General features: G+C 49.9%; 9 protein-coding genes across 9 annotated transcripts; 3 read left to right on the top strand and 6 right to left on the bottom strand.

Moving 5' to 3' along the window:
- Window positions 1-190: 190 nt before the first annotated feature.
- On the bottom strand, window positions 191-1,019 carry AUEXF2481DRAFT_9136 (uncharacterized protein; the record flags this gene model as incomplete). The annotated part of the gene is made up of 2 exons (XM_013483833.1): window positions 191-757; window positions 807-1,019. 2 exons carry the CDS (start codon window positions 1,017-1,019, stop codon window positions 191-193), a joined length of 780 nt encoding a protein of 259 aa, XP_013339287.1.
- A 524-nt stretch (window positions 1,020-1,543) lies between these two features.
- Window positions 1,544-3,258, bottom strand: AUEXF2481DRAFT_44760 (uncharacterized protein). Its single transcript, XM_013483858.1, has 3 exons — window positions 2,814-3,258; window positions 2,309-2,679; window positions 1,544-2,255 (listed from the first exon to the last, which is right to left on the bottom strand). The coding sequence occupies exons 1-3, from the start codon at window positions 2,826-2,828 to the stop codon at window positions 1,742-1,744; spliced, it is 900 nt and encodes a 299-aa protein (XP_013339312.1). The 5' UTR covers window positions 2,829-3,258; the 3' UTR covers window positions 1,544-1,741.
- Window positions 3,259-4,144: 886 nt separating this feature from the next.
- Window positions 4,145-6,513, bottom strand: AUEXF2481DRAFT_102641 (uncharacterized protein). Its single transcript, XM_013483893.1, has 4 exons — window positions 6,261-6,513; window positions 5,876-6,205; window positions 5,064-5,824; window positions 4,145-5,009 (listed from the first exon to the last, which is right to left on the bottom strand). The coding sequence occupies exons 1-4, from the start codon at window positions 6,360-6,362 to the stop codon at window positions 4,535-4,537; spliced, it is 1,668 nt and encodes a 555-aa protein (XP_013339347.1). The 5' UTR covers window positions 6,363-6,513; the 3' UTR covers window positions 4,145-4,534.
- Window positions 6,514-7,172: 659 nt separating this feature from the next.
- AUEXF2481DRAFT_33655 (uncharacterized protein) lies at window positions 7,173-7,559 on the top strand (the record flags this gene model as incomplete). The annotated part of the gene is made up of 1 exon (XM_013483845.1): window positions 7,173-7,559. The coding sequence occupies one exon, from the start codon at window positions 7,173-7,175 to the stop codon at window positions 7,557-7,559; it is 387 nt and encodes a 128-aa protein (XP_013339299.1).
- A 32-nt stretch (window positions 7,560-7,591) lies between these two features.
- AUEXF2481DRAFT_529415 (uncharacterized protein) lies at window positions 7,592-9,764 on the bottom strand. The gene is made up of 2 exons (XM_013483892.1): window positions 9,522-9,764; window positions 7,592-9,471 (listed from the first exon to the last, which is right to left on the bottom strand). Exons 1-2 carry the CDS (start codon window positions 9,709-9,711, stop codon window positions 7,625-7,627), a joined length of 2,037 nt encoding a protein of 678 aa, XP_013339346.1. The 5' UTR covers window positions 9,712-9,764; the 3' UTR covers window positions 7,592-7,624.
- A 947-nt stretch (window positions 9,765-10,711) lies between these two features.
- On the top strand, window positions 10,712-12,824 carry AUEXF2481DRAFT_9131 (uncharacterized protein; the record flags this gene model as incomplete). The annotated part of the gene is made up of 5 exons (XM_013483832.1): window positions 10,712-10,759; window positions 10,824-11,064; window positions 11,120-11,307; window positions 11,363-11,474; window positions 11,530-12,824. 5 exons carry the CDS (start codon window positions 10,712-10,714, stop codon window positions 12,822-12,824), a joined length of 1,884 nt encoding a protein of 627 aa, XP_013339286.1.
- A 904-nt stretch (window positions 12,825-13,728) lies between these two features.
- AUEXF2481DRAFT_70782 (uncharacterized protein) lies at window positions 13,729-15,475 on the top strand (the record flags this gene model as incomplete). Its single annotated transcript, XM_013483868.1, has 3 exons — window positions 13,729-14,101; window positions 14,151-14,416; window positions 14,468-15,475. 3 exons carry the CDS (start codon window positions 13,729-13,731, stop codon window positions 15,473-15,475), a joined length of 1,647 nt encoding a protein of 548 aa, XP_013339322.1.
- Window positions 15,476-15,986: 511 nt separating this feature from the next.
- Window positions 15,987-17,855, bottom strand: AUEXF2481DRAFT_33651 (uncharacterized protein; the record flags this gene model as incomplete). Its single annotated transcript, XM_013483844.1, has 6 exons — window positions 15,987-16,636; window positions 16,698-16,996; window positions 17,051-17,289; window positions 17,341-17,411; window positions 17,465-17,760; window positions 17,809-17,855. The coding sequence occupies 6 exons, from the start codon at window positions 17,853-17,855 to the stop codon at window positions 15,987-15,989; spliced, it is 1,602 nt and encodes a 533-aa protein (XP_013339298.1).
- A 375-nt stretch (window positions 17,856-18,230) lies between these two features.
- Window positions 18,231-21,605, bottom strand: AUEXF2481DRAFT_33650 (uncharacterized protein; the record flags this gene model as incomplete). The annotated part of the gene is made up of 3 exons (XM_013483843.1): window positions 18,231-18,881; window positions 18,934-21,546; window positions 21,597-21,605. 3 exons carry the CDS (start codon window positions 21,603-21,605, stop codon window positions 18,231-18,233), a joined length of 3,273 nt encoding a protein of 1,090 aa, XP_013339297.1.
- Window positions 21,606-21,690: the final 85 nt, after the last annotated feature.

The raw sequence follows: 21,690 nt of genomic DNA, 5'->3' as shown, positions 1-21,690 counted from the left end.
AAGAAGAAGAAGAAGAAGAAGAAGAAGAAGAAGAAGAAGAAGAAGAAGAAGAAGAAGAAGAAGAAGAAGAAGAAGAAGAAGAAGAAGAAGAAGAAAGAAGCGAGTGAACAGTGAATGCAATGCTACCTTGCTGACAAAGTTTTGTATAGAGAGATCTGCACGATCTATCGAGCACATAATTTCAACTGCCTTACCCTTGGCTCCACATCGATGACAATCTTCTCAAATGGCCATATCTCTCCAAATGGGCCTGAATATCAGGCAGAACAGAGACATCTGTGCCATGACGATGACTCAGCAGAGCATCTAGCTTCTCATGGTTGCCGATACTGAGAACATTACCCTGCCCGAGCTCTCTGATGAAGCCTCTATCGAGGACAAATGCATCGATATAAACTGCACAGATCTTCAACATACATTGCTCCAGTGACAAATCCGTGAGCTGCAGAGCTTTAGGGCCGCAGATCGTGGCGACGATTGGTGTCAAAGTGGAGGTACTACCGCTTTGCTTAACCAGTGCTCCAGTAGCGTTGAAGAAGCGTCTGCATACTTCCTGACGAACAAGAGGGCAATCGTACTTGTCTGCAGTCATGTACACAGAGTAGCAAAACTCTGTCTTCTTGTCTAAAGTGAAATGTCCAGCACTTAGAGTAGGGATGTCCTCATTGTGAACGTGATACACATGGTTCAGGATCGTAGCGACAATCTCAGGGTCATCGTCTATGTCGTCAAGAGAAAACATCAAGCTGGTGGCAACCTTGCAGAAAGCCAGTACCTTGAAGGTAGTGGAAAATGAGTGTGCCTACAGAGAACTTTGAGTTGAATGCTCTTTTAAAGAATGGCGAGTTCTCGCTTAACACGGCTCTGTGAGCAAAGAACTTGTGACACCGAAGTTCGAGAACGACATCGCGGCCTTGAGAGATGTCGAGAGTCGAGAGACGAGTCTTAGCATCAGATCCTTTGCGAGTATTGTGAGGGGATGTTTTCAGGGGCAGGACGTGTCGAAAAGACTTCTTCATGACTATATTCAACTGCTTGAGATCTGGTAACCACGATAAGAGATCAACCTGGGAGGATATGATAAATGCATGAGAATGTGTACTGGCTGTGTTCTCTCCGGGACGAGATGAAAGTGTACGACAGACGTTCGCAGAAGTCCGTGGCCTGTCTTTGAGAGTGGTGTTGGACGTATGCTAGGCCATAGCGACGATTATCCTGAAACATGGAGTTCGCGTAATGTACAATCGTCCATAGAAGTATGGCTGTGAAACTGTAAGACATTATACCATCCGTTTCTGACCTTTACCCGAGGTTTGAGGACCGTGATCTTCCTGTTCTGCCTTTTGGATTTTCGAAAACATTGTGCTTTTTCACGGTGTGACTTGTCTCTGGAACGGAGCAACCACTGAAGTCAGTGTCTCTTGGAAGGTCAACCTTTCGACCGCAGAGCTGGAAATGGCTCGACGAAGTACTCCGGGGAAGGGCAAGTTGGGCAAAGACTCACTCCAGAGCAAGAACAAACACGGAAAGTGCGATGCGCCGTCGCTGATGTTTACAAATATGGTATTAAGATTGCCAGTATATGTTCAATGTAATAGTTTCCCTTCCCTCCTCGATACATAATCGTATAATTCATGCCTCTTTCGCTCGTAAAATTCGAGCCCAACAAAATGAACAACCACCCATGATCCGATCGCAAATGAGCCAAGATGCAGAACAAAAGAAAATGAGCGGGAAGGACTCATGTAGAGGGTTTCAGTACAGCAATAGCGAGACCTCCTTCAATGCCTAAGCTCTCAGCACCAGTGGTGTGCGCGGTTCCTACTACGCAGTTCACGGGTCGTGTTTCTTTGACGTCGTAGATGGCCACGTCACAGGCCACTGACCCCTCGGCATATACGTTGTAAGCAGCACACATTTCGATGCAGTCGTCAAAGGTGTATACGAAGCCAGACGTTAAGGGCTTGAACGCTGCAGGTGTTTTTGCATCGCAGTAGCGTGTATATGTCAAGTCGACAGTTGTTGTGGTGTTGTCTGCTGGTGAGATGAGGGAAGATGAGTTTGAGATGGTCGAGATGAACAGTGTGTTGTTCGCCGATGGACACGCCGAGAGAGGCACGAAGGTGGGTGTTGATAGTACCGACGTCGACGCGACTGTTGATGTAGCAGTAGTTGTCGAAGTTGTCGTCGGCGATGAGGCGGCGATCGTGCGTACTTCACCCGATGCTTGCGGTGTTATCGCTGTCGCAGATGGTCTGCAGTGAGTTTGTTAGCATCAAAGCTCAATGACACTGCGAAGTATACATACAAGCTTGAGTTTGTGGCTATAGCTTGCGCGTTCGCTGCATGAGATGCATTACGCCCTACTGTGCCTCCCACCACTGCTCCGACAACTATCAAGACAAACACTAATGCCACGAGCAAGAATGATCGCACTTTCATTCCAAAGATGATCCGCGGTGGCTTGTTCACATCGCGGTATTGCTGTGCGTGGAAGCTTGCAGGATAGTCGTCCATACTCGTCACCGGATACTTATCCGAGACGGGGTATGTATTGTCGTCGTATTCCAGTCCGTGCTCGGGTAATACCTCAGGTGCATTGTGATACTGATAGATACCAGAAAGTCTTTGAGGTTCGTGAAGTTGTGGTTGTTGGTGCGAGAAGCGATGTTGATGTAGCTTCTGGAAGGTCAGCATTGTGTGACATGAACAATTGATATTTTGACATGTGCATCTGTTGCAAGAAACGGACAAAGATCCAGATCATGGAGCAGAGCGACACGGAGAAAAGATCATGTCATGCATGCACTCACCTCTGTTGATGCCATGATTCGCGAAAAAGGAAGCCAAGATGTACGTATCAAGCAAGATTGCTTGATTATTACTCGTGAGTTTGAGATACGAAAGACGGTGAGTTGACAAGAAACGCGTAACGGGTGCGATGGTTGGATAGTTAAGGAAGGACGAAGGATTGAACGGTTGCCACGAGGGACAAGAGGAATACAGATAGGCAAAAGCGAGGACGAACGCTCGGTACAAGCGACGGCGACAAAAGCGAACGAACGAAACGAAGCGGCCAAACGCGTTGCATGAAGGAGTCTAAGCAGAACAAGACGATCGTCAACAAGGAGGTCTGATGCTGTACCTTGTGCCTGGGTTGCTGCATCTGCATACTCTAGCCTCCGGAACCGCTGCATCCTAAATCCAACGTCCTGGAAAAGTGGACGATGAGCTTGCAGAGAGAGGTAAAGATGGTCCAGGCAATGCATGTCATGCTCCCTATCCAAATGACCAAAAGTCAGGAAACCTACCGGATATTGCGTTACCTGCTACCTGGAGATCCCCGATCGTAAGGTGGATCTCCCGTGTCTTTGACAGCCCTGTCATGATGAAGGATTGAGATATGGCGTCTCTACTTCGAAACAGGACCTTGCTGGAAGTGCAGCGTATGATTTTCAGCTAGAAGGGTGAAAAGCACACGATGTGGAGATGGCTGCTTCCAGCCTTTGCCTTGTTTGGTAAGGTTGGTGTTGCACAGTCATGCAGCTGTACCCTCGGTCGCCCCTCCGTCACACAGTCCGGCGACTTGGGTCTCGGTGCATATGACCCCCTGAGAAGGATCATTGCATGTTTGGTCGCACGCCTTGTTTGTGTCGCTGGATGGGTTCACGTCGCGGAGAGAGTTTGGCAAATGATGTGGTGGGAAAAGAGAAGGCAACGGACCGCGCCTTCCCGCGTTTTGACGGATCAACATCCAGATCTTCCCCACGAAAACAGCAGCAACTGTTGATTTGATCCTGCCAACACTCACGCGTCCGTTTATGACAGACGACAAGAGAGTCAATCCAAAAACGAGCATGCATGGCGCGATCAGAGAGCCCAACTACTTGTGCAACTTGCACGCACTCGAAAGGGTGAGAGAGCCGACGATAAATTGCAAAAGCAGGCCAGCAAGCAAATCTCCCGCCGCGCCAGACAAACAAAATTCATGCATGTCATCTAAAAGTCCCACAAAAAGGAAGCTGGAGAGAAGCAAGTAGCTCAGGCCCTTCCTCGAAAGGGAAGAAATAGTGACGAAGCTCTGCAGGAGCAAGGGCTGTGTACTTGGTCTTTACGCACAAAAATTCCAAATGTTGATCCAAGACTCCGCATTGCATTAAATTTCGATCTGCCGCTTCTTTGTCTACTCCACGTTATCTGAGCTCGAAGGCGCAAGATCAAGAGCACAGGGAACCTTGCATAACAAACTATCAAACAGGTCCCAACAAAATCGACATGTCGAACAGTTTTTGGCGCGAAGCTGAATCATGCAGCGGTCCTCGAAAGATGTCGCTTGTTTCGCCTAGACAGAAAAGCACAGTGAACACAGGACCCAACGATTCGGAATGAGCGGGCTACTGCTTGAATGAATGATGATGCTTTCGTTCAATTCGTACAAGGTCGCTGTCTACTTTGAGCTACCTCAACGCACGTAACTTCAGGCTGGCAAGGAGTCGAGATGTGGACCGACTCGCACTCGAAGTGTAGCACTGGTTTACAGCTTCATGCCCAAAGCCTGATGTACCCTCAGGGACTGGCGAATGCTCAAGTCCAACATGATCTCCTCACTGCCACCGGGGATAGCGTAAGCTCTGACATCTCTGTAGAGTCTCTCGACCTTGGCGCCCTGACCACCGCGGCTGTAACTGAGACCGCCGAATATCTGACTGGCCTCGCGAGCACAGAACTCGAAAGTCGTGGTCGCTTGGGCCTTGAGACCGGCAATGGCACCTCCGAGTTTCAGCATGGCCTCTACTTCGCTCATCGTCTGGCATTGGTAGATAAGGTTTTCCATCCACGAGTACGATGCTTCGATCTGGCGGAACATGTGGGCTAGCTTGAGACGGATGACGGGATGCTCGATGAGCTTCTTGCCGAAGGTTCTTCGCTTGTGTGCGTACTTCATCGACTCCTCGTAGCAAACGCGCGAGAAGCGCAGACACTGGATGATGATGCCAATACGTTCGTGACTGTGTCTGTTGTCAGTATTCATGTTTTGTGTCTCGGCATATCATGAAACTCACTTGAAGTTGGTCATGAGAACCTTGAAACCTTGGTTCTCCTTGCCAACCAGGTTCTCTACTGGCACCTTGACGTCTTCGAAGGTGACATATGTTGTGCCACTCGACCAGACACCCTGGCAGTCCATCTTTCTGGTCGAGACGCCACCGAAGCTACGCTCAATGAGAAGAACACTGACACCGTTCATGCCTTCGCCACCAGTGCGAACAGCAGTAGTGAAGTAGTCGGACCAGATACCGTTGGTGATCCACTTCTTCTCACCGTTAACAATGTAGTGCTTTCCGTCCTCGCTCAGCTTAGCCTCGCAAGTCAAGTTGGCAACGTCAGAACCAGCATCAGGCTCAGTGATGGCCAAACAGATTCTCTTGTCACCGCTCAGGATCTCGGGCATGATTCTCTGGACGAGCTCCTTCTTTCCGTACTTGAGGACAGGAGGGGCACCGATACCGAAACCACCGATCAAGTTCCACACGAAGCCACCACTGCCAGATCTCGAGATCTCGTCAGTGAGAAGCATCTCATGGAACAAGTCCCACTTTTCGGGTGCAACGGACTTGACACGCTTGTCGGTGAGATCCTTGGGGTAGTGAACACCCATGAGACCTGCGAGGTATCCGCGTTCGCCCATAGCCTTGTATATCTCATCTGGTACTTTTCTAGCCTCGTCCCATTCGGTGATGTTGGGCATGATCTCGTTTTCTACCCATTCTCGGACTTCGGCGCGGAGGTCGGCGTGTGACTGGTTGAAATAGGGCGAGTGGTACTGGAAGTGAGATCAGTAGACGTTCAAGGGTCACCGCAGAGAAGCACCTACGGATTGGTACCAGTTGGGGTCACCACCGGGGACCATGTCGCCGAACTGATCAAGAGCCTCGGCCATTTCCTTTGCGTCGGCACCAGGCTGGGGAGCCACGGTACCAGGCACTGGCTCGGGCTTGACAAGCTCCTTCTCCTGCTTCGCTGCCGGAGGAGGAGTGGCTGGGGGTGTGGGAGGAGCGGCCTTGGCCTTCGAGTCCAGAGAGCCGACCTGGAGTTGCTTCTGGTACTTCTTCAAGATGCCCTCATTGTGGTACTTCCAGAACTGCTTGCTGGCGTCCTTTCCAGCCACTCTTTGGAGGATCTTCTTACCACCAGGGTGCTCTTCCTAATTGGCTGCATCAGCAGGTGCTTGACTTTCCCCGTCGAGTCTCGCCGCTCACCTGGAAATTGGTCAAGTCGTAGACATCCTCGTCGACAATGATCCAGAGGTTGTCGGGCTTGTTGTGCGACTTGACGTCTTCTTGCGAATATGTGCCTGACATGATGTGTTATGTATGTATGTACCCGTGCAAGTGCAGCGTTAGGGAGAGGTCAAACACAAAGCAAGGGGTGGAGGAAAGTGAAAGGTAATATTGGCCGAATCCCTGTTCTTCACGTGTCAGCCCTCGACTTTCACTCAAAACCTCCGGCTACCCGCTAACAACATACCGCAAGTCACGAGGAGAGATCACTTTCTCGGCGAAAGGTCAGGAAACGAACACGAGAGCGAATCAAAGGGCTATGATTATTTTGACATGTGCCTCGGTACCTCGGCAGACGTTTCCCCAGCTTTTCCACCTCCGCGTTCCGGAGTCCGCAAAATGTCACGAGGCGCGTGAACTCCTTTCGTTCACTCCACATGGCATGTGAAATCACAGACCCTGTCGAAGTGACTTGATATTGAAGTCATGACAGTATGCTGCACTCGATCACACTAGAAATAAATCAATGCTGATGCGAAAGAATTACTTCAGCATCACTCAGAGCATATCTGAGATCCAGATGGGCCCTCCGTGGAAACTCCGCGAGCTCGATCGTGCATCATTGTGGTTGAATCAAGACACCAGATTTTACAAGTGAACGATGACTACAGACACCTCGCGGATCTCCCGCTTAGCCTTCTCCAGTCTCGAGAATTATAATGCATTTTGACAGCTTGTCACTGCTGTACATCACGACGAAGGAGAGTGCTGCGGAGGAAACGCAAGTGATTACGTCAAGGGGGAACTAAACCTAAATCACGACTTCAACGTCTGTCTCTTCCAGTCAATCATATCAAATTCCCATTTCCGCAAACAACACGTCTCACAATCATGTCTTCAAAACAAGTTCACGTTGTGAAATCCACCTCCATCCAAGCCTCCTCTTCAGGCCAAACGGATGGCATGACGCGAATGCCAGCGATAACCAACCTCGCCTCAATCTGCAGCTCCATCATGCTTGCCTCTCCCCACTCAGCCTCCGCGGTGCATCACCACGGCGCTCAAGACACCATCGTGTATGCCGTACGGGGTCAAGGTGCTGTTGTCAGTGAAGGTGGAAAGAAGCGACAGGAGCTAAAGCAAGGAGATTTCGCGTTGATTCCTGCGTACCAGGAACATCAGGAGGTTAACGATGGGGATGAGGAGGTTGAGTGGGTTATTGTAAGGAGTGGAGGAGAGCCCGAGGTTGTGAATTTGGAGGGTTGGGGAAAGAGTTAAAGGTTCGAGAGATCATGTCTTGTTGTTTGTACAGAATTGTTAAAGTATTTGGTATGTGTGTCCGCTTACTCTCTCAGCTTCAGGTGATAGGTCTTGAGTTGGTCCTCTGTCATAAGTGTCGGACTTCTCACCAACAGGTCTTCGCCTCTGCCACTTTTCGGGAAAGCAATTACATCTCTGACGCTTTCCTTTCCAAGCATGACTGCGATGAGTCTGTCGAAGCCCAGTGCCATACCCGCATGTGGCGGACATCCGGCTCTTAGCACCTCAATCAGATGATCAAAGTCCTTCAATCTTTCCTCACTCATCTTCAAGACCTCACGTAGGACAAATTGCTGCATGGCTGCTGAGTGAATCCGGCGACTGCCACCTCCAAGCTCAACACCATTCACCACCAAGTCATAGTGCTCAGCCTTGACAGCGGCTGGATCAGTAAGAAGTAAGTCCACATCTTCGGCCGTCTTTGGCGCCGTGAAAGGATGATGTGTAGAGCTGAAGCCCGCTGCACCACCTTGGCCAGGCTCATTTGCCACAGAAGGCGAGAACAACGGGAAGTCTGTGATCCAGAGGAACTCGAAACCTTGAGGTGCGGGTATGTAATTGTGCCGCACAGCAAACTTGTGAAGAGCCAGGCGTAGATTTCCAAGTGGTGTGGAGCCACCTGCATGCGGTGCGTTCTTGCGAGCCTGGAGCACGACCAAGTCTCCTTCTTCCAAATCGAGCATCTCCTCTATCGTTTCCGCAGCCTCGAAACCAAAGACAGAGAGACCAGAAAGTGGCTTACGAGGATCGAAGATAAAGATGCCTGGTTGACCTTCTGGGTTATCGTTGAAAGGCTTAGAATCTGACGAGTCCATGAATTTGGTTACGAACTCGCGAGTTTCCTTGACGTCTTCAGAGATGGGCATTTTCAGCACCTCGACGATTGGATCATGCAGAGGGCCGATCTTGCGGATGAGATCCACAGGTAACATGTACTCGGCTCGTGAGATCTTTGACCCGAGGCGAACATCGGGCTTGTCAGAGCCATAATTAGACATTGCATCCTCATAAGATAGTCGAGGAAACTGGCCTTCATGGGAGATACCAAGCAACTTCTGCCAAAGCGTTTTGACAACATCTTCAACAGTGCTCATCACATCCTCCCCAGTTGCAAAAGACATTTCCAGATCCACCTGCGTGAATTCTGGTTGTCTGTCAGCGCGAAGGTCTTCATCGCGGAAGCACTTCGCAAACTGCACATAGCGCGGAATGCCACTTGCCATGAGAATCTGCTTGTACTGCTGAGGACTCTGAGGTAGAGCATAGGCAAGACCGGGTGTGCGAGTGGGGACCAGGAACTCGCGCGCGCCCTCTGGAGTCGACTTGAACAGCAGAGGTGTCTCAATCTCGACGAAATCTTTGCCCTCGCAGAGTTCTGTTCGTAAGATGCTGGCTGCTTTACTCCTGAAAGCCAGTGCATCCCGAAGAGGCTTCTCCATTCTCAACTGAAGATGTCTCTGTTCTGCTGTGAATACTGAATCCTGGGTCACCATGATGTCCTTGGGGAAGTGGTTGAGCGGCGATATATTGGTCAACTCAATCTCGACTTCCGTTATTTGCTGCACGGCTCCTGCTTCTAGTTTGGATGGAGTTTGCTTGGCTTTGCGGCCCTTGAGCTTTCCTTCGACGGCTACTGGTGTTTCAACATTCAATCCACTAAGTTTGTCAAAGACACTAGCCCCCTCAGCGCTGGTTTTGTTCGAGGCAACTAGTTGGATTGAATGTGATAGAGTTGTGCTCCGAAGTTCAGCGAAGAGCAGGTTCTTGCCAGCTTGTCTCTGCGTGCCCAGATAGCCATGAATTACGACATCTTCTCCGGATCCCCGAGTGGCTATATCTTCGAGTTTGCAAGTCGCCGAAGGAAAGTGGACTGGATATGAATGTTAGATCATGGTCGAAAACTCAACCAATTTTCCTCACAATTCTCTTTGAACTCGGACAATAGTCTCTCGGTTTCTTCTGTCCGTAGTATGCGATAGCTTGAGAAAGTTTTTGCTTTATATGTTGACACTAAAGGTCGAATTGCCAGTGGTTGCCGGTCAATCCTAGAGGCTGCATGTCGTATGATGCGACCGCATGACACGGCAAGCGGAAGCCTACAGTATAGCATCAAGGTCTGATTCAGAACTCGAACCTGTCACAGAGAACAAGATTGAATATGCAAATAAACATCGGATTAGATCGATCAAGATGGCTCACAACGAGGTGTAGCGCCAAGCCATCGGAACATGCCGGACTTGTCTGGCGAGTATATTTTCTTCTCGCGACCCGATCCCTCTCCGAAAAATTTATGACCTTCCAAGTTTAAAAACATATGATGAAAGCCTAGTGTGTAACATTCGAGTCGTCCGCAACCTCTTGCTATAGCGCTCTTCTCTTCGGAGGCAGTGGTTCTAGGCATGGTTGCGGCGGCATGAGATCTGCGTTCGGCACACCCCCTTGTTAACCAACGGACGCGAAGATGGCATCTCTGATTCAAATTCTTGGAAAGGTTTCTCACGTCTCAGCAGGCCGCCAGATTGGCTGGCGCAGAACAACATAGCTAGCATTATACCATCCTTTCCTCAGCAAGTTCTTCATTTCATTCCTCTATGCACAGTGATATGTCACGCTAGTGTCAAACCTCATGGAGTTGCGGGAACTATATTTCTATTCCTCTGCCTCCAGCGACCAAGCGAAGAACAAGCAGACAGCGTCAACAAGTTGCTCGTCCAAATCAATGGAACTGTGACTGTAACACGTTTGTTACATCTTCTGCGAGTCCGAGAGGCTATGCCGTGGCACACGGGGGTCAAGATTAGATCTGGCCTTTGACGCTCTCACAGCATTTGATATGAACAATCTTGATATCGATGTCAAGTTCAGGAGGAAACGAGATTGAGGTGGCAGAAGCACACTTCGCAACGTCGTCATCTGCCGGCGTTAGCGCGTTTGGCATTCCGAGATGGCCGAGTCGGTCGCGCCCAGAGTTGGCCATTGCAAGAGCTGTCCTTGTTGCACAATTCCCGTCCATTCTTATCGAAGCGCGCCTGCCATTTGGAAACAGTATGAACTAGACAGCGCGTCCGTCACGTATCAGTAGACACAGCACGAGCATCTACGCGCGCCTAATGTCGAGCTCGGTCGAGAAGTCAGTCAAAGGCGGTACCAAGGTCAAGGTACGAGGATGCATCTACCCACCGTTCATGCGCGCGAGTGTTTGCTAATCGCGTTGTCTGTTAGCTTGCACCGCCCAAGTCCAAATATGTCGAACACATTCTCCTGGCCACGTCTGGGGGTGAGGCCGGAGTGGCCGAGATCTTCCGTACACTGAAGGAACGCCTACGCGACACGACCTGGACAATCTGCTTCAAGGCCCTGATCATTGTGCACCTGATGATCAAGGAAGGAGAACGAGACGTGACACTCAAGTACCTGGCCGATGCTCCTAAGAACCGTCTGGCCATCAACAGCTATACCGATGGTAGGCCTCCTTTTCCCAAGCCATCTCATACGTGAGCTCTGACACGGCCATGCAGTCCAGACACAGGGTCAGAACATTCGACGATACTCCAACTACCTCATCCAGCGCGCAGAGTCATTTGCAGACACCCATGTCGACCATATCCGCAATCCTGGACGCATGAAGACCATCTCGATTGCAAAGGGTCTGCTCAGGGAGACAGAAGCCATCCAGGACCAGATCAGGGTTCTGATTAAATGCGATGTGCGTAGCCTGCTCAGTCTTCCCGTCCTACATAGTCGCATCTAACACAGTGCAGCCTCTGGAGAACGAGCCCGAGAATGACATCTCTTTAATGGCATTCCGACTGCTCACCAAAGATTTGCTCGACCTATTCACCGCCATGAACGAGGCTGTCATGAACATACTGAGTCAGTTTTGCCTTGTTTGACTACCGCTTCACGACTCTGACACGCAATTGCACAGGCCATTACTTCGAACTGTCCAAGCCGGACGCCGAACACGCCATTGGCATCTACAAAGCCTTCGCAAAGCAAACAGATCAAGTCGTCCAATACCTCAGCATCGCGAGACAGTACGAACACATCACCAAGCTCGAGATTCCCAAGATCAAGCACGCCCCTACCAGTCTGGCCAACTCCCTGCAAGAATACATTGACGACCACGACTTTGAGACCAACAGACGCCAATATCTGGCAGAACAGCAGGTCAAGTCTGGCAAGCCGATCAAGCCTTCCAAGTCTGTCAGCTTCAATGAATCAACAAGAGAAAATGCCACAGCTGCTTCATCTGCACCGTCTGCCCCATCTGCTGCTTCTCAACCACCCGCCAAACGCCCTGCTCCCGATCTTATCGACTTCTTTGGGTCCATCGAAGACCAGCAACAGCCCGTGGCTCAGAACCCTGCCCAACAATATGGCCAGCCTACTGGTCAGCCCTTCGTTCAAGGCTACGGTCAACCAATGGTAGACCCAGCATTCCAGGCAGCTCAGTCGACGAATCCTTTTGGTGCTCCACAGAATCCGCAGTTGATGGCTGCACCTACTGCTCAGATCCAGCCACAATTCACTGGTGCCGGCTTTGGTGGATACGGTCCCCAGCCTCAGCAGCAAGTGCAGCCTCAACAGACTGGCTTTTCATCTAATCCATTCCAACCGGCTATCCAGCAACCCTTCCAGAGCCCGCCACCTCTGCAACAATCTACATTCCCGCAGCAGGACCCTTTTTCTGTGCAGCAACAGCAGCAGCAGCAAGATCCTTTCGGCATGCAGCAACAACAACAACAACAACAACAACAACAACAACCACAACAACCCACACATATGCAGCCACCACCGCAACAAATCCAGCCACAGGCAACCAATCCTTTCCGCCAATCTATGATGCCCACTGGTCAGATGAATGGATTCATGCAACCTCAGCAGACAGCTCAACCCCAGCAGCGTCAGACCAGTAACCCCTTCGCAAGACTCTCTCCCCAACAAGACCCTATGCAAACTGGCTTCCAGCAGCAACAGCCGTTACAAGCACAACCTACAGGAACGAACCCCTTCGCGAAGCAATCTCCTCAAATACCTCAAGCGACTGGACAAGCAGCATCCTTCCTTACGCCCGCAGCCACAGGCAGCACCAACCCATTTAGACAGTCAATGTTTGTAAATCAACAAACTGGACAGGGTTGGCAGAACACTCCTCAAGCCAGCATGGGTGGTTGGGAGCAGCTCGAGACAGTTCCCGTCTTTCCTCGACCTGGACAATAAACGATTGCGCTGCAGCAGCTCTTGCGCCAATTCAGATCTAATCTCTATATTGCACACTGATTTTATGGGCCTTTCTTTTGCGTTAGCGTGGCGTTCATTCAGCAGACAAGAGTCACCGCGGACGGATGATATTCTCAAGAAGCATTGATACGGCGAGCATTGAGCATCTTGTACTCAGAGAAGCATATTTAATTGATTGGAAGAACCGTCACTTTGGTCTTATGAGGCGGTTCGCGTACAACTATATACAGTTCACTTCACTATGTCAGCAAGTACGGCAATCGAAGCACCCGATGTGTGAGGATTTGAGATTCTGTATAGCAGCTTCCGACCTCGGCGTTGGGGTCAGTTTGTCGCATCATCATCGTGCCTTCCTAGAACGGAGTGGCGGGGCTCTGAATCTCCAGATTCTTTCACGCGGCAGATGGAATGTCACTACCCCAAAATCGATCAGCACCCGCGATCGGCAAATATCTGTACTCTTCAGGAAGGTCGCAAAATATACCCTAGTGGTTGGACCAGAATCTTTCTACTTCTCCGTTTTTATCATACTTCTGTCGCCATGAGATCAAGGACGCAAGCCCTGCTCTTCACATCGACACTGCCCAGCAGAGGCGAGTGACATTGTGGGGAGATATTCATGCATGATATCGGGACCTTGCAATCTTGCAGCGGCACGGCAGAAGCATCGAGGTTTACGTTATCGACATTATCTAAGTGGGCAGTGTTGAGCATACCTGACTTGGCTGTCTACAAATATGAGAGACTGCTGCTGAGTTTTGGGACATTGTGCTATCACGACTTTGCTCGTGGGTTCGTGGTATACCTCCTTTCGTTCCTGCTACTATCTCTTGGTGTCTGTCTGTCCTTGACCTATATCATTGACTTGCGTATATCCAAGACCATGCGTTTCTTCAGCTCTTTGTCTGTGGGCATTGCCCTTGTTGGTGCTGCCGCTGGCCTAGTAACACCGTACAACACGACCTCTATTGGCCTAGGAGACTTCCCTTCTCTCATCAATGTCACCACTGAGGATCTGGCCACTGGCCTGGAAGCTGGTCGCTTTACCAGTGTTGACCTGGTCAAGGCATACTCTGCCAGAATCATGGAGGTCAACAGCACTCTCCGCATGGTCACCGAGATCAACCCTGATGCTCTGGCCATTGCTGCAGAGTTGGATGCTATGCGAGCAAATGGTACCATTCTTGGACCCCTGCATGGACTGCCTATCCTCATCAAGAACAACATTGCTACTGCTGATCAGATGAACAATACCGGTGAGTAACATAATCAGTCCATGAGAATCCAAGTGCTGACCCAACGTAGCTGGATCGTTCGCCCTTCTTGGTGCAAGGGTTCCTCATGACTCTACTCTGGCTGCCAAGCTGAGAAAGGCTGGTGCCATTATCCTCGGCAAAACAAACCTTTCTCAATGGGCAAATTATCGCTCAAACAACAGCACAAACGGATGGTCCGCATACGGTGGGCAGACTGAAGCTGCTTACTACCCTCACCAGGACCCTAGCGGTTCTTCAAGTGGTTCGGGTGTCTCTTCTTCGATCGGCCTAGCTCTCTCTGCTCTTGGATCCGAGGTATGGTTTATCTACACTGATTCAATGACACGACAATCTGACTCGCACTAGACTTCCGGGTCCATTCTTTCTCCGTCAGACGTCAACAACCTTGTTGGTATCAAGCCTACTGTTGGACTCACCAGCAGATATCTGGTCATCCCAATTTCAGAGCATCAGGATACTGTTGGTCCTATGGCAAGGACTGTCAAGGATGCTGCGTATCTGTTGCAAGCAATCGCTGGTGTCGACTCCAACGACAACTACACTTCGGCTATCCCGAATAATGGCACCATTCCTGACTACGTTGCCGCCTGCGATTACTCTGCTCTCGCTGGTAAGCGTATCGGTGTAGCCTGGAATGTCATCGACATTTATGGTCCCATCGACGAACCTGTCATGACCGCCTTCCAAGAGTCCGTCGCTCTGATCGAGCGTGCTGGCGCGACTATTGTTGATGCAAACTTCACTGCATTTTCGGAATACGTCACAGACAACAACGAGACTCTAGTCCTGAACGCCGACTTCTTGACAAACCTCGCGACCTACCTCTCAGAACTCAGCTACAACCCCAACGACGTCAAGGACCTTCAGGATGTCCGTAACTTCACTCACAACTTCACTCAGGAAGACTGGCCTGATCGCGATACAGCTGTTTGGGACGATGCACTGGACAACCAGGGCTGGAACAACAGCGACCCTCGCTTCTGGGCCGCTTACCAAGCAAACCTGTACTATGGAGGTGAAGGCGGTATCCTCGGTGCCTTGGAGCGCAACAATGTCTCTGCTGTCCTTCTGCCCACTCAACTCTCTCCTGGTATTCCTGCTTTGGTCGGTAGTCCCGTCATCACTGTCCCCATGGGCTTCTACCCAGCAGATTGGAACGTGACATACAATGCTCGCAAGACGTTGGTGGAGACTGGGCCAAAGGTCCCTTTTGGATTGTCATTTATGGGCAGGAAGTTTGATGAAGCTACACTGGTTGGATTGGCTTATGCTTATGAGCAGAGGACTATGCATAGAGATGATGTACAGCCTTACATCATTCCTAACATTGAGTTGGGAGACTTTGTCAAATAGACGTCTTGTTTTGAGAACTTTTTTGGATAGAGGGGATCCTGGAATTTGCTGTAATGTAATAAATTTTCCCTCGTTCATGTGGTTGTTTCACAGTGCGGACTCTACACAGGAGGATTGGCTTGGGTGTCAAGGTTGGCTTCCCTCCACGTCTGATCAAACCGGCCACATGTGCCGCAAATGATATGGTCTTGGGCAAAACGACCACGCACAGTGAAGTTATCCACAGTCGATCAGTTAACAGTCATGAGCGGGGCACAAAAGATTTACGCAGTGAAATGGTAAACATTTTGACCCAGGGAGAGTTATGCGAGAGGAATGACCCTGGCAATATCAGGAGGAACTCTGTTAATCTCATCCCATCCAACAAAGGTCGGAATCAATAAAGAACATTACCACGATACGAGCGGCGTTAGACCGTAGCTCATCACAAAAGCGGACTCGAAACAGTGGACAAAGACAAGTTCATGAGTCATACACTGAGTAGTTGATACTCTTCCACCCACCGATCACCTCAAGCAACCTCAATCGCCTTACTCGTCTTCTTATGCAATCTCCCTAACCAGCTGTTATACAATCCTCTCCTGATATTCTTACCCCACGGCAAAAAGACCAACACAGCCAGATTGTTGACCGCCAAAACCGCGCAAAAAGCACCCCCTATAATCTTCGCATACCCATGTTCCAAAATCCAATCTAACAGATAAATCCCCATCCCAAAACTGATTGCCTGTTTACCCAAATTCATCGCAATCAGCATTTCCGCTGTGTTAGCCGTCATACTATCCACCGCATAAGCAAGCACAAATGAGAAGTAAAAATACGATACAAAATCCGTCATGGCTACACCTGCAAAATAACCTATCCAGTGGAGGTTTTTTTCTGCCGTGAAGCCGTAGAGGATTAGACCGGCTGGGGCGATAAGACAGACGGGGAGGAGAACCCAGAGGCGCATTTCTGCTTCTCGGATCGAGGAGTTGCGACGGGTTAGGTAGGCTGCTATGCGGTCCGAGGAGGAGGCGAAGGGGACGGCGAGGGCGTAGCCTATTATATTGGCTAGAGCGATTAAGCCGCTGTTGTTGGGGTTCCAGTTGTAGGGTGGTGCGACGATTTTGATGGGGAAGGTGTAGTTGAAGGCTAGCGCGCCTAGGCCGATGTAAATACCTGTTGTGTTTGTGTCAGCTGTTGTTTCAAAGTGCTTGTAGGAGATGGGGAAGGTGCGTACCGAAACTCGTCACGACCCATAAGACACTGGGGACGAGGAAGTAGCTAAAGCTGCGGAGCATAGTCATGAAGAATTCGGCTTCGTGGTCTATACCGCTCCACGGCTTCAATGTTTGTAGGAAAGATCTTCTTAGTGGCACCATTGTGATGACTTCGACATGTTGGCTGTGTCCTTTTTCATTATCCGAGTCTGGTGTTGGTGTAGCTACAATGACGCGTTTGTAGGCTGTTTCCTCGACAAAGATGAATGCCATAATGAGCAATGCGCATGCGAAGGCAAATTCAACGTAGAAGTAGAGTCTGTGACAGTGGTCAGCAAGGATCATTGAAGAGCCAGAAGAAGAGGATGCCTACCTCCAGGAGTATCCCGCTGCAAGCATGTAACCTGCATATAAAGGACCAGTCGAGCCCCAGCACAGACATACAGTATAGTATCCCAATCTCTTGCCTCGTTCATGAAGGAAGAAAATATCATTGACGAGTTGCACAGGCAGGGCTTCGCAAACGCCAGAGCCAAAAGCGTGGATAATTCGAGCAGCCATGAGACCTCCATACGAAGTAGCTTGCGACGCTCCGAGAAGGCCCAATACGAACTGGCGAAGGTCAATATATCATTGGCGCACTGGAGCTGAGTGGGCACATACCATGAGCAGCGAGAATAACATCACAGGTCGACGGCCAAACTTGAGATAAGCAGGAACGAGCAACAGAGATCCTAGTGTAACGTCAGAATTACCGACGAACAGCTCCATCGTTGAGAGATCCTACCGAATCCAAACACGAGATTGGGATAAGAGACAAGACCCGAAGCCTCGGTAATAGAGATACCAAACTCTTCACTGTAAATCTCTAAATAAACAGAAGGCCCCACCAGAGCGCTGTTGCCGAGGAAAGAGTAGAGGGAGACAATGATTAGAATCATGGTCTTCTTGAATTTCGACCATTGTAGCGGATCATTGGGGTCTTCGCTAGGCACTGGGTAAAGAGCCTGTCCATATGCCGTGTCGTCGCCCTCGAGAGCTTGCAGATTGACAGTGCCAGGCAGTTCTTCTTCGTGAGCATGACTGAACAGATATAAGTACAATGATCGTGATTGTTGCAATGATGCGTACCTGTGTACGAGATGTCGCTCGCGAGCTTGATGTGAAGGTTCTGCCATTGTGACCAAAAGTCTAGGAAATACTATGCAAATCGTCGAAACCAGAGAGAGAAAGTCCAAGCAACACTCCACATATATATCCACCGCCACCCATCTCGCACTAAAGTTTGCTCCTCCCAGGATTCCCGGTATCGCTAAGGTATGAAGATGCGGAGGTGATGCAGGATGATGGCCTTTCAAGTGGGGCCAAAAACCGGGGACCCCACATCCTCAGCCAACCACCCACCTTCGTGCATGCAAGCCGCCTTACTTGTCATTGCTCTGATCGTCGTGTGTCGTCCGTAAGTGAATTGGTCTTGGATCCCTGACACGCAAAGCGGTAGAATCTGCATTCTCAACTGCCGATCACTGATAGATGAAATATGCAAGCGTTTCTCAACCTTTGTGGCTCCAAACGTCCAAGCCAACTCCGCAGACAATGAGGGAAGTGGCATCCAGAGCAGCAAGACTTGAAACATCTGCAACAGCCGTGAAGTAGTTGCCCTTTTTCTTCACCGTTAGGCCATCGACACCCCTTCGGGAAGAATCATAGCGCACTTCCCAAATCTTGACTCGTTGGTCGATACTGGTTGTTGCGATGGTAAGTAGATCTTGTGTAGACGAGGCTAGAATCTCGACACCTGTAACAGCAGCGGTATGCGCATGCGGGACAATCAATGTGCTGACCTGTGGCGTCTTCTCTGCCGCGTTCCATACGCAGATGGAGAAAGCGATGGCATTGTCATCACCTCCAGTCAAGAGTAAACATGTCTTTTCGTTGAACCAATGCAACTTCATGGAGTGTATCGTATTTTGATGGACGTTAGCGCGAGAAGTCCAACTTAAAGCGCTTACTCCGGTCGCTTTTGTCGAAAAATCGTTCTCGAGGGGATAGAAAGCGATGTAGCCATCCGTACCCGCGGTGATGAGCGACTGTACCTTATCACTGTTCTTGATATGAAGGCATTGAGTGAGGCACGATGTCAGATAGTTTCCGACCATTAGAATGCTCCAGGTGTTTATTTGGCCTGGGCAGTATCGGTACATCTGAGTATTGTCAGTCACAACTTCGCCAAAGGTCGACATAAGATATTCTTACCCGCAGAGTGGAGTCTGATCGGACCATGGTAATGACAAAACTGCCAGATTCTTCCCTAACCGAGAAGCTCATGATTCTCAAATCAGGCAATTCACTTTCGGCAGGACACGTGGATTCGCAGACCACTCCTAGCTCGACCAGAGGAGCAGTCTCAACTCTCCAGACAAAGAACTCCTCAAAGCCAGCGCTACTGAAGAGGTAGTGTCCATCAGATGACCACTCCAGCTGCCGAATACCAGTATTGTGCTTTCTCAAAGTCTTCAAACAACGGAAGTAGGGCGACTCGCCCTCGTTCCGGTATTGGAAAAGCTTGATATCCGTGTCTTCTGAACCCGTTGCAAACAGCACACCGGCATTCGTCGGATTTCTGGGTGCGACAGCCAGAGATTTGATCTCACGGCCATGATTGCCCCTGTTCAGCATCTTTGTATGTAGTTGAGTCTGTGAGTAAAGGCATAGATGAGAAGCTTGCGTCCAGACAAAATGACCGCCTTGCAATTTGCTTCCAGGCTCAAATTTCCAGATCCTATTTGCACCGCCGCAGTCAACGTTCATGGTCTCAGATTCACTAGTCGCATCATATACAATGAACTGACGACTGTGAAATCCCCAGACCAGAAGATGTTGAGTATCTTCGTCAATGTGAAGACCTTCAATATTTGTGCCTAGAGGAAGGGTTGTCTGATTGACAAGTCGAGTTCTCACACCTGAGTCTGACTTCGACAGGTGATGTATAGCATAGGTACCATCTTTACCGACCGAAAAGAAGTGACCGCTACTGTCGGCCGAGCCTGGCCCGGCAAGCCAAGCAAGGTCTGTCACAGACTCAAAGCCATGGGCTCGAGCGATGAGATGTTCATGTTCCCAATTATCGTTGCGCTCTATCGCAGTGTTTGTGTGAAAGATGGCCACCGAACCGTTACGGGAGCCCAGAATGAGCAACAATTCTTCTTTCTGATCAAGACTGACGGCATAAAAGCTTGTGGTGACGAAGCCCTTAGGCAACGTAAGTCGGCACTGCGTCACATGCCCAACCGTCCGAGCACTATCCTCGACATCGCTCAAGTTGAATAATGAGAAGAGAGCTGTCTTAGCTTCCACATTAGCCACCAAAAGACCGATCTGATGGTCAGTAGTCGATTGGGTATGTAGACACTGGGAAAACAGAGCTGCTGTTTTCCTGGTAGATACTACTAGCTCGCTGACATCTCTGCCATCAAAAAGCATGACAGAGCCGTCACTTCCAGCCAAAAAGGCGACGGACAAGCTAGATATACTGGTGACGACCGAATAACCGCGGAGCTTCTCTTCTTTGCAGATCCAGTTTGTCTGAGCTTGGCCTTGTTTGTCTTGTGTCAACAACAGTATGTTTCCAGTATCAGTGGTAACCAGCAGGTCAGTTTTTCCGATGAAAGCATAACTCCGCAGTTTGTCATGACGTCCGGATTGCGCTTGGCCAGGACACGATAGACTGAGTACTTGTATGGACCAAGTCTGAGTGTGGTCCGATTCGCTGGTGAATGGGATCGACTTCGGCTCAATGGCAATACTGCCATCTGCGCCACCACTAGCGATGGTAACATCTCCTAAGGTATCTTGATGCACAGCCCACGACCAGATGTTCTTGCCAGAATGCAAGCTAGAACCGCCGAGGTGAGACAATTCATACTCATCGGTATTTGCCTCACCAAGACTCCAGAATTGATGAGTAGCGTCCTCACCAAAAGATACAACGTAAGAGAGGATTTTAGGATCTGGAGATGAAATGAACTTCACACCCCATATCCTAGAGGCATGACCCCAGCCTTTGGCGATACATCTCCCACCCGAGATATTATCCGGAAGAAGATCTGCTACGTTGGCACCGAACCCAGTTTCACGGGCGGAAGTCAAGTCAGCGGCTGCCTGTGGGTTGGTGGCAGCCTCGGGAAGAGATGTGATGTCCCATATGCGGATGGTACGGTCGTCGCTACAGCTAGCAAGCAGTCGAGAGGGACCTGCGTGACCTTTACGTGCTGGCGCTTCGAATATCTGAACACCGAAGATGGAGCCTTCGTGGCCTATCAGCACATGGTGGAGAGTCGAAGAGGGCGCGGCATTCTCTCGCAAGAGACATGACCACACAATGATATCCCCAAAGACCGTACCCGATGCTATAAGGATATTGTCGTTGCCGATCCAATGGATGTGGGCTGAGTAGAGGATACACTTTGAATTCGATGTCAACTCATCTAGTCCCGCCTTCAAGTCCAGATCCAGTAGAAGAAGAGCATTGTGAGCAGTGATTAAAGCTGCCTGTTGCTTCTCACCAGATATCTTAGGTGAAATTGATATATCGAGAATCCAATCAGCCGCTTCAAAGGAAGAGATGAAGCTTAGAGGTGAAGACTCGTTTGTAGTCAAAGCATATAATGTGACCAAACGACCACCCCAGGCGATGATGCCTTCAGAATATATGGCTATGCCATGTACGGCTTGTGAAGAGAAGACTTTGATGGATTGGAGAAGCTGATTGTCGTGACGCCTGTGGATTCTCAGGACTGGACCTTCTCCTGCAAACAAGTAATCCTTACTTAAGGCCAGTGCCGTCACCGGGACCTGATGCAATTCATGCTACAAAAGTCACTACCTGATAGTCCGATTTGGGCTTCGGACGAACCTACTTTGATCATCTGCAAAGAGGCACAGTATCGGACGGTCGAGAAGTTAAGATAAGCAGACCGACTGCAGTGCAGAACAATACGAAGCGAATGGATA

This window comes from Aureobasidium subglaciale (genome assembly GCF_000721755.1).
Source record: "Aureobasidium subglaciale EXF-2481 unplaced genomic scaffold scaffold_36, whole genome shotgun sequence".
Lineage (NCBI taxonomy): Eukaryota > Fungi > Ascomycota > Dothideomycetes > Dothideales > Saccotheciaceae > Aureobasidium > Aureobasidium subglaciale.
Note: the sequence above shows the minus strand (reverse complement) of the source record. Positions and strands in the feature narration are given on the sequence as shown.